The 11,909-nt window shown below is 36.0% G+C and overlaps 1 protein-coding gene across 5 annotated transcripts; it reads left to right on the top strand.

The window, feature by feature from the left end:
• The first annotated feature begins 7,082 nt into the window (after positions 1-7,082).
• On the top strand, positions 7,083-11,492 carry LOC142517631 (putative protein phosphatase 2C 52). Of its 5 annotated transcripts, none has more exons than XM_075619956.1 (5): positions 7,083-7,315; positions 8,816-9,095; positions 9,235-9,576; positions 9,666-10,112; positions 10,862-11,492. In XM_075619956.1, exons 2-5 carry the CDS (start codon positions 8,841-8,843, stop codon positions 11,333-11,335), a joined length of 1,518 nt encoding a protein of 505 aa, XP_075476071.1. In that variant the 5' UTR covers positions 7,083-7,315; positions 8,816-8,840; the 3' UTR covers positions 11,336-11,492. The 5 variants fall into 5 exon arrangements, with proteins under 5 accessions (XP_075476071.1, XP_075476074.1, XP_075476072.1 ...); XM_075619959.1 differs by having other exon boundaries at positions 8,864-9,095; XM_075619957.1 differs by lacking the exon at positions 7,083-7,315 and adding an exon at positions 7,570-7,741.
• The last annotated feature ends 417 nt before the right edge of the window (positions 11,493-11,909 follow it).

Here is an 11,909-nt window from a genome sequence, read left to right on the forward strand (position 1 = left end):
GTTGGATTTTTAACAAAAACTCGAACGTTTTGGCGACCCGACTAATAAATTCACAAATTTTATTAAACAAAATTATTTTTAATATTTTAATTTAATCACTAATGGGCTTAATGGGCTTAATTATCATAGTTAAAGGGCATAAGGCCTAATTAGTGGATTTTTATGTATTTAATATGTAAAACCTCACCCCAAAACCCTCACAAAATCGGCCACACACTTTCAAGCACACCAAAACTCTCCCAAGCAAGAAAAACACACGGCACACACTATATTTTTGAAGGAAAAATTCGGTGGAAGCTTAGGGAGAGTAAAGCCGCGGTTCTCGTCCGTTCTTCGCGATCGTCAACGGGTTTTTCGTGCGTTAATTACGCAAAGGCATGCCATACATCTTCTTTTCTCGTTCATCACATCATATTATTGTTTAAATTATATTTGAATGAAAAGCATGAGGTTTTTATGAATATTTTCGAAATATTGCATGTACATGAGGTAAACTTGTGAATTGTTGTTCCAAAAACATGAATATTATGTTGATTAGGGGCTGCCATGATTAGGATAGGTTGAGGGATGTTTTTACATGTTTTATGGAGTCCTTAATCACCCTAAAACGCTGCAACAAGGAGCAGAGGAAAGCTGGAACCGTAGGATGGGTTTAGACAAGAAGGGCCTTGAGTTGTGTGTCTTCATAGGTGTGGTTTTGATGCATGGGGTCAAGGGGCTCGACCAGGTCTGAGGGTTGGGTCCTAAGGGTCGTGGATAGGTCCTAGGAAGAGTCCTAGCATGGCTAGGACTCATGGTTCAGGCTGGGGAAGAGTCCACGAAAGTTGGGACTCTCCCCAAGCAACTCACGATCAGCTGCTGTTCTGGGGGCTGCGGCTGGGGTTTGGGGCTGGGCTAGGTGATCCATCAGAGTCCTAGGAGGATAGGAAGGGGTCGGGCCAGGGGCTGGAGTGGTGGGCTCGCGGCTAGCTCGAGCAAAACGTGGGGACAGCAGGGTAGCAAGGGAAGGCGCAGCCTTGCCTCTTCCTGCAGCAGGCTTGCAGCGCTTCGTACATGGGTTTAAGGACTTGGGTTGGTCTGGGCTTGGTTTAGGCGTGGTCTAGGGAAGGTTAGGGACGTGTGGGCTCGGTGGTGGCTCGGCTGGGAGAGTCCTGGTTGGGTTAGGAGTCCTAGACCTACAAGGAAGCACACACACAACACAACAGAATATTGGGTTGAGTTACAAGCAAGTTTTGGTCGGGCTAGGGCTTGTTTTACGGGCTGGGCTTGCACAGTAGGGTCCCTAGATGGGTTGGCTAGGTTTTGGCTCAAGGTGGCTTGGGCGCGGCTCGAGTAAATTAGGAGATAGCTCGGTGTGTTCGGTTAAGGGTCAAAAACGAGATTTAAGAACTAAAAATTAAATCCATGGGTCCACGGGTGTGTCTCATGACTTGGAAGGGTAGAATAAATACTAAAAATGTTATGTCTAAAATTTGGGATCAAAATAACGAGTTTTGGATTTATTCGGAATTTAATCGCCGCACGAAACGCTAATTAACGAGTTAATTGAAAAGCCTAGGTTTAAGCTTTATAAAATTATGAGAAATTATATTTAAGCTCAAATAATTATTAGAAGTCTAATTTTTTAATTTGGGAATTTTATATTAAGGTTTGGTTTAATTCGGGATTAAAACGTGTTAATACGTCTTATTTAAATATTAAATTAAAAGTCCTCGATTTAAGCTAAATAAAAATATGGAAAAATTCATGTAGGCTTAAATAATTATTTGGGACATGTTAGAGTCAAAGAAGTTAAGAAAAAGTCAAAAACGGGAAATTATACGTCCAGGGGTAAAACGGTCATTTTACACCTAGAAATTAGTAAACGTCATGGCAGTGCCCTGAATGCTGTTTTATGTGCTAATATGATTATTTGCTATAGTTATGGATGTTTATGGAAATTTTTTTATGTTAAAATGATATTTCAAATGTTTATGGGATTTTATATGTTAAAATGATATTTTAAATGTTTAGGGAATTTTATATGTTTATGATTTAACATGTCAAAATGTTATTGTAAATGTTTTGAGGTTAAAATGTCATTTGAAATGTTTATGAAATGTTCATGATTAAATTATGATTTTTAAATGTCTATTTGATTTTTATGATTGAGGGAAGACAGTTAAAATACATGTTGCATGCTTGGTTTCAAAATGAAAATGTAAATATTATTCACGATTTTTATAAAGTGATGGGAATGAAAAAATGTTGAAGGAAGTGAAGTGATTGTGACTAATTCGTTAATGGTGGCGACGTCGTGAGGGTTATGGTCCCAGTGGGAGCCCGACGATCGTGTTTCCATTATTACGAATATGAGGTTATGAGGTTTGAGGTAAGAATGGGAATATCGTGAGGGAGAAGGCCCCAGAGGGAGCCCATTTATGGGAGAAGGCCCCAGAGAGAGCCCCGACGATCGTATTTCTATTCGATCATGTTAGGCCAAGGCTCAGTTGACCGGTGAGAGTGTCGCTGATGTCCCCGCCGCCCAGTACTGTGGTTTTATGTAGATGGATCCATCGTCATGTCATGTCATGTCAGGAAAGTCACAATTAACGATCTGAATTCAACAAAGGAAAAAGAAAAAAAGAGGAAATGTTCATGATTATGTTTAAAGTTTTATGTCAAGTCATGTTGAGGAAAAGGAAATTCATGTTTGCATGTTATGAAAATGTTTATGTTGAAGTTTTATGTATCATGAAAATGGTTACGAAAATTTTTATGACTATGCATCTTCATGAAAACGATATTTTAAGTACAAATATTTTTCACCGTTATATGTTGACTGTATTACGTATTACTCGTTATAAAGATTATGGTATGTTGAGTCTTTAGACTCACTAGGTGTGATGGATGCAGGTGGTATTGAGGGAGGACTTGATGAGTGATTTGACTGGGCTGAAGGCGCACACAACCCGAGGACCAGCGCTTCTACTTTTTCCGCATTATGACTTTTGACTCATGCTTTATGATTAAAGATTTTTAAGTTTATTTATTTATGCATTTGAGAGATTTTTGAGAGGTTTAGTATGGGCTTTACTTTTAAAATTATTGCTTTTTAGGTTTGGTAAAATGTTTGACGATTTTATGCTTTAAAATATTTTCCTTTGGATTTTTAGATAGCAGTTGGATGGTTATTTTTAAAATGATGTCAAAATATTTTATGGTTCGGCCGATGCTAAGTGAGGTTTAAAAAAAAAATTCTAGTACTTTTAAAGCAATAACAAGGGCTAGGACGTTTCACATCATCTCAAACTCGACTATTTCCTAATCTAGGGATCCCGATCTAATTCAGACTTTGGCGTTCTGTATCGAATCTCCTCAATAGAAGTCGATCCATTCCTATGCAACATCGATACACCAAAAGTCTGTTGTCTTGGCGGTTCCGCGGAAGACTTGGTAACTCAGCCAATAACAAGGCATATCAGCCCACAGACTTTGGCATTCTGTATCGAATCTCCGCAATAGAAGTCGATCCACTCCTACGCAACATCGATACACCAAAAGTCTAGTGTCTTGGCGGTTCTGCCGAAGACTTGGCAACTCAGCCAATAATAAGGCACATCAGCCCCACGACTAGGCACATCCGCCCGTGACTCAATATATGCTCTGCTATAAGTCAATAGACTAAGCATATCAATCTCATAAATTGCAATTATCAATGCAATAAAGTAAAGTATGTGGTTTTGGGAAACTCAAGTCAAATCAAACTCGAGTCATATCTCCCCAGTTCGACATTGATTTATACATTTATCTTCTCGGTCTGACGAAGTCGAAGTCTCGAATTCAAATATGTCCATACTCAATCTGGTAATGACAATGTCGAGGAGTATAATATCAATATACCACTCAATCAATACTGGATATAATTAGAACTCAATCAAATTCTGTTTCAATGGCTTAACGGCACAATCTCAATATACCCAGCAATACTAATATCAACAGATACAAATCTCAACTCATAATCGATAACAACTCAACCTGATATCAAATCTTTATAATCTCAATCAAATCAATTCTGAAAATGATAACAAATTCATATGGTATCCGTTCTTCAATCCGGTTTCAATTATACGATGACAACAATCTCGGGAACAGATAATATCCGTTATATCAGGATTTCTTCCATATCATAATTTCAAGTCATATCAAAACATGATAAAACTTACGTCCAGTTGCAGCTCTTGTCGATAGAAACACGGTACTGAAGTCGGATTGAAAATCAGACGGACGGATCTTGTAAAATCACAAATCTAGAATATGAAAAAGCGTAAGGATTCTACGGAGCTTTTCTCGTTTCTTTCTTTCTAAATGTTTCAAGGGAAATGAACTTTGATATATATATCCTGCATGTCCAAGGCTAGGTGGCTCACTCTATGTACTGCACGTCTCGCGCATATGCGCGACCCTCCTCGGCGCATATGGGCGAGACATTATGTCTCGGCACGTGTCTTCTCGGCAGCTCGCGCATATGCGCGCCCTCTACCGGCGCATATGCGCGAGGTTCTCTGCCAATCTCGCGCATATGCGCGGGTCCTGGTCGCGCATATGCGAGAGGTTCTCTGCCTACTCCGCGCATATGCGCCCGGCTTGGTCGCGCATATGCGCGAGGCTCATTCCTCGCACAAAATTCAAGTCTTCTTTCTCTCTTCCCTGGTCTGATCCGTTCCGTTTATATTCACATTAATTAACAATAAATCATTTCAGATTACAATAACAAAATTCTCGGGCATTACAGTCATTCATATTCAAAGATATCGGTTTACACTAAAAGACTAAACTGATTATTGTATAAGTTTTTTCGTACTTTGCTGACGCGTTCAAATCCAACCGCACTACATTTTGTACGGATGTCAGAGAATGATTTGCACAAAAGATGCAGCTTCGACTATCCTTATTTGAAACAGACCTTTTATTAAGTTTGCGACCATTGCAGTTTGAAGTCTATAAATATAAATGTAGGTTAGCTTATTAGAGGTTAATAACTTACGGAACAAGATATTATGCAGACAGACATCTGTTTCAAGCTTTCAAGCTTACAAGAAAAATTAATATAAATGTAGGTTAGCTTATTAGAGGTTACTAACTTACGGAACAAGATATTATGCAGACATACATCTGTTTCAAGCTTTCAAGCTTACAAGAAAATTGATCGTACACTCAAGCACACTTTGCAAAGTTGTATCTGATTATTAAGGATCATTAAATGCTAGGATAATTCTTTGTAATTTATTGTATTTGATAACAAGTTTGTATATCGTTCTTCGTTCAGTTGAGTAGATTAGAAGTTTCAGTTTTGGCAGTGTTTAGTCCAAACTGAACTGGGTTTTTGTAAATTGCTTGTAAATATCAAAGTCTTCTAGTGTGAGCCTTCCCAAAAAAAAAAAAAAAGAAGTTTACAATTCATTGTACATAGCCAAACTATTATTTGAATTGTTCTAATCTGTCAGTTTGGCTTCTTTTCGCACATATTTGTTAGCCAATTGACATTGACAATCGAAAATATTAAGTTCAATTTCTAATCACACTGGATTATTTTTTAAGAAAGAAATTTTATAAAGTATTTATTCAACTCCTTCTTTCTAAATACTTCAACTGATCATATCAATCACTCAGAGCTTGAAAACAACTTCTCAATCATTTTCCGCTAGAGAAAGTTCGAGGAGTTGCAAACATCTTGAATCTTAAGATTCATTCTTTGTTATATCTGTGGTGTTTTGGTTTTTTGACTGAAAGTTTCAAACATTGTAAAAGTTATTAGGAGTTTCAACTTAGACAGTTGATAATACCTAAGATTGAAACTGGTTGTTACAAAAGATTTATAAACCCAAAGTCTTATAGTGAATTCCTTACTAAGTGGAAAAAGAGTAGATGTAGAAAATTTCATATATTCTGTATTTACTCTACCTCAGTCACTCATTTTGTTGACTATCTATGTATAAGTATAAAATAACCAAAGGAATCGTCGGACCGTTCTTCTGCACTATATTTTGTTGTCCGACAGTTTCCTTGAATTGAGAAAAGAAGGTTTTGTATATCTAACACTATCAAAACCGCTCGAAAAATTTAAAAAGTGTTTATTCATCATCTCTAAACACTTTATCGATTTAACGATGTATTTAATGATCCTATTTCAAATAAACTAATAAAAATTACAAAAAAATGAGAAGAAGAGGAAAAAAATGTATTATCCAACGAAAACCACTTTCCAAAAATCCAAAGTTACATCACACACGCATCTCGTGGTTTATTACTAATCTCAGTTATATAAGCACACAAAGCATGCAAGGTCCACTTATTAATATAAAAAGTATATCCCTATACTAACTGATTTAGTCTTTAAGTGGAGATACTACCCTTTTTCCACAAAATAAATTATTTTCCAAATGATTTGCTATCCGATCCTACAAAATAAATTACACATATATTTAATATAAACACTAAAATATTATGATAAGAAACACTAAACTATTTATGACAAAATTAGAAAAATCATATATTAACTACACAAATTACAAATATTCTTAATATAATTGAAACATTTTTAAAAAAACATTACACATTACCCAAACGTGATTTTACAAACCAAATTTTTTTTATATCTAAGTTTCAATATAATAGTTCATAGTTTTATATAAAAATAACTTTATTTAAAAAACAATTATACATAATAAAATAAATAAATAAATTGTACAGACACATGATGCATGCACATAACCACTAATTTAATATAAAATCTTTCACGAAGTTATATCTAATGCTTATATTTTTTAATGGACTAAGTCGAGCTTGAGATTTTATTCAATATAAATTTTTTTAAACTGACACCATTTTATCTACAAACTTCTTTTCAAGAAAAAATTGAAATTAAAAATTTAAAATGATAAAAAAATATATTATACTTTTTTACCTCCAAAAAATATTATTTAATTTATATTATTATTTATCTGATTAAAAATTCCTCCTAAATTAAGCACATGAGCGAGTTAACCGTGATAATACTGGTGGTAACCGCTAGCAATTCATTCAACCTCTATTTCCCAACCTGTCTATTGCCAACCCGCTCACACCACCACACAGGCACACGCTCTTTTCATGCAATTGCAGTTAATGCACCTTTGTTCTGTCCCCAACAGCAATCTTTCTGCTCCACTTGCTTTTTCTTTTTCTACACAGCCATACTTTGTCCATATATATATTTTTATTATTATTTGGGATCAATTTTTTTTATTGAATGCAAGAAAATCTGAATCTTGAAGTTTTACCCATCAGGGAGAAGGTAAGCCACTTGTTTCTTCATCGTTTTTCTGTGTGTGTTTTGTGGGGAGGTCATTTGTGTTTCTTGGCTGCATAAATCGGTCCAAAGATTCGATCTTTTCTTGGATTTACTGAGTTTAATAGCTTTAACTTCTTCCAACTTGTTTTTGACTTCTTTTTCAACAAGACCCACATTGCTGGGTTTTTTTTTTTTTTGACTTTTTCCTCCAGAAATTTCAGTCCACAAATTGAATTTGAATCTTGAATGGGGTAGGCCTTTCATTAATGAAATTATGTGGGTGTTATCTGGTCTTGAATCTCATATCTTCTTGTTTTTTTTGGCTTTCTTGGTGTTTTCTTGATTTTGAGAGTGATATCGAAACTCGATTGGTCTAATGAGATTCCCATTCCTTGTTTGAGAAGTTTCCTTTTCCTACTTTGATTTGAGGTACCAATGCTTGATCTGCTCTGGCTTTACGTTTAGGTTTCGAATCCACCTGTTTGGTTTTGTGTTTTTCCCCTCTGTGGCTTTTTTTTTTTTTTTTTTTTGCTTTGTCTTCTCCACGGATTTTAGCATCGTACCAGGAGTCAAGAGGAGAAAATTTTCAAGTTTGAACAACCACCATCTTACTTCACTTTCTTCATGGCCTGTCCTTTTTCTCTTCACTTAATCTTTGGTTTCTTTTCTAGGATCTTGCTTGGTAGATAATTATACTGTATGGGTCTGTGTCTTTTTGATAAATTGTGAGCTAAGATTCTGAGGAATCAAAAAGTAGCTCTTATTTACTTTTGCACTTTGTGTGGAGTTCTTTTATTTTACCAGATCTATTGCCAAGAAAGGGTTTGTCTTTATCATATTTGAATTTGACTCCTTGATTTAACTTGGTTTTTATGGAGCTGTTATAATAAAGTTTGTCGAGAATAAAATGCATTATAAAAAAGGGCTTGGTGTAGTTTGGAATTTGGATAACCTATGTTTTTTTTGTTTTACCCCTATGTTTTGTGGATTGTTAGTCACTAATCCAAGAATAACCGAAATGTTTTGTCTAATTTCTTCAATTCTTTTATTGAAAATCCTCTGGTGCATTATTATTAGTTAAACCTTTCAACAAAAGTAGAACGATTTGAGATTCCCATCAAAGGACAAATGGTTGAGACAGCCATTTATGTTATTATATTCTTCATTCACATGCAAAATCTTTAAAATTGAGTTTTGCTTGAATTATGGAGTTGACTTCGATGCAGTCGTTGCCATTTTTATATTAAGATGCCGAATCAGTTATGTTGATAATATGTTTTTAAAATTCATTTAGCTGGATTAGTTATCTATCAGTTTGGGTTGTCGTCAGCAAATTCCGCATCCATCTAAAAGAAATAGAACCGTGTTTGATTTTAAAGTTGTTTAGTCTACTGCTTCAGAATCTTCGTACTTTCAACTGTCTCTAGCTTCTATTACTCTGTTTTCCAATGTCTTGAGATCTGTTGGTAGTGAGAAGATATTCTTTTTACATATTTTAATTAGATGGTCTCTCTCTGGTGCTGAACAAATGGGGGGTTGTGTCTCGATTAGTAGTCGGAGTACTTGTAGTCGCAGGAGTAATGGGGAAAGTGTTTCTTCTTGTTTGTGGATGGACATGATTCGCCACAGGAGGAGAAGAACATTTTCTGACCACGTCACTACTCTGCAACATCTGTCCTCGGTTCCTAATAGGATATTTGCCAATGGAAGGAGCCATAGTTCTTGCATATTCACTCAACAGGGTCGTAAAGGGATAAACCAGGATGCCATGATAGTATGGGAAGTAAGGCTTACTCTTCTGAGATTTTTCAATGTTTAACTCGGTGCACCTCAACTGGGGTAGCAATAAACAATCATTCTCTTTTGTTGATCTTTACTTGGCAATTTTGGGGGATAATCCTCTCGATCTTGTGGCTATGCAGGGTTTTGTTGCAGAAGATGTGACCTTTTGTGGTGTATTTGATGGCCATGGTCCCCATGGGCATCTGGTTGCTCGGAAAGTGAGGGATACACTGCCATTAAAACTTTCGACGTTTCTGAACTCTTTTGAATCAAAACAAAAAGCATCCAGTGCAAATTGCTGTAAAAATGTTGAGTTCGATGTGGTAGATCCTGCTAAGGATACCTCTGCGGAACAGAAAGTGGAATCGCTGTGGAGTCAAGCTTTCCTAAAGTCATACAAGGCCATGGACAAAGAGTTGAGGTCCCATCCTAATCTAGATTGCTTCTGTAGTGGTAGCACTGCTGTTACTATTGTAAAACAGGTAAGGACATAAGCTCCGCCCATGTTCGACTCTATTCAATCTCTTTACATATGACAGCTGAAAGTGGTATGATAATTTTGTGATTGAAGGGCTCAAATCTTTTCATGGGTTATATTGGTGATTCGAGAGCAATTTTGGGATCCAAAGATAATAATGATAGGATGGTGGCAATCCAGTTAACAGTTGATCTAAAGCCTGATTTGCCTAGTAAGTTTTTCAACGATATATTAAGAGGTTTTCTTTTTTCTATCTTGTTCATATGGTGGTTTAGAGTTGAGAAGGCTAAGGTGTTGCTTCTCTTTTGTGCAAAAGGGGAGGCAGAAAGGATTAAACGGTGCAAGGGTCGAGTATTTGCTTTACAGGACGAGCCTGAAGTGCAAAGAGTTTGGCTTCCATTTGATGATGCCCCTGGATTAGCAATGGCTCGTGCATTTGGGGATTTTTGCTTGAAAGAATATGGAGTTATCTCCATTCCCGAGTTTTCCCATAGAGTTCTCACTGACGAAGATAAATTTGTTGTTCTTGCTTCTGATGGGGTATGTCCGACAGGTTTTATCCTTTTCATTCTTCATTTGATTGAATTAACTTTAATTTATTTATCACCTACTGTAAATTATTAGGAAGTATTAGTGCAGAATTTCTTTTATGAAATTATCAGGAACTTATAGTCTGCAGATCAGAACTCAGAAGTTTTTTTCTTCATAGAAATATAAATGATGTCACCATCATTTATAACCCCATTCAAAGTCGTAGGATGATACAATCTTCTTAAACTATTAGTTGGAATCATAAATGATAATTTCCACTTACATATTACTGGCCTTACTGTGTCAGGTCCAATTGTTGGATTGAAGACTGGACTTTTGTTATTCTTTTTCTTGTCGAGTATGAGAACCGAGCTATTTTGATAATAGATTTTGTGGACACATTACTGGCATATGCAATATCTGTATGTTTTGAGGAAGAATACAATGAAAAAAATTCGTGGATGGGGGAATGGAATGAATAAGAAATTAAGAAACCTCTTCGAGCTCCAATGTTATGTGGAATTGACCATGTGGCATTGTGGTCCTGTGACTTCTAGTGACGGGCTTACAGCTTCCTTAGCCTATCTGTTTCACTGGCATCTTCTGTGGATAACCTTTTCTTGTTCCTAGTGAAAATGTAGTTTTTAGTCGTATATAAAAATAGACATTCATGAATATTTTGCTTCACAGGTTAATTTTCTTGATCACTCTATTCAATATATCTTTCGGAGTCCAATGTTATGTCGACTATGATGCAGGTTTGGGATGTCTTGAGTAATGAAGAAGTGGTTGAGATAGTCTCCTCCACGCCAACAAGATCATTAGCCGCTAGGATCGTGGTCGAGTCTGCTGCTCGTGAATGGAAATCTAAATATCCCACATCAAAAATGGATGATTGTGCTGTCGTCTGCTTATTTCTAGATGGGAAAATGGACTCCGAGTCTGATTACGAAGAACAAGGTTTCTCGTCCGCAACCTTGCAGAGCAACCATTCTTGTATTGCTGTAGAATCAGACGATGGCCAGAATGTGGAGCCTTATCTTCAAAGGAACTTCACAGTCAGATCAGCGGAGGATGACAACCATTATAGCAGGGTACCGATTGATACGGAAGATGGACAAAATGCCGGAAGCGAGGAGCAGAATTGGTCGGGTTTGGAAGGTGTGACAAGAGTGAACTCTTTAGTTCAACTTCCAAGATTTTCTGAAGAAAGGCCGAGACCAGTGATTTGATTATTGAAATTATCAATGTTTTGTAAGATTGTTTCTGACATTGAAATACAAGGAAATAGATATCTTTCCTAGGGAATTCGGGTAATGGGTTTTCTTCTGAATGTTTCCCTAGCTTTGTGATTATTGCTTTATTACCATGCTTGAATTGTTCATTTAAGTCGCACTGGTATTTTATGTCTGCATAGAAGTTTCAAAAATTTTGTCAAATTGATTTGAGGTGTAAACGAGCCGAATCGAATTTACCATGAATAAAAATTTGAGGTTCGAATTAGATATATATTTGATGTTGAGCTCAATCTCAAGTTCAAATATTTAATTTTTCTTTTGCTTGAATTAGAGTTTAAGTTATGTTTGAATCATTCGATCTTAACTATTTGAATTATTGTTAAAAAATAAATACTTGAAATTTTTGAATAGGATTTATATAAATATGTTATATAAGTAAAATATTAAAACATTCTGAATTCAGATACTATTTGACGTATAAAGAAAATATTTATGGTATGATTCATTCAGGACAAATAATAAATGAGTAATCAATCTAGTATGGTTTACTTTCGTGCATTCTCATGAT

This window comes from Primulina tabacum, chromosome 11 (assembly GCF_025594145.1).
Source record: "Primulina tabacum isolate GXHZ01 chromosome 11, ASM2559414v2, whole genome shotgun sequence".
NCBI lineage: Eukaryota > Viridiplantae > Streptophyta > Magnoliopsida > Lamiales > Gesneriaceae > Primulina > Primulina tabacum.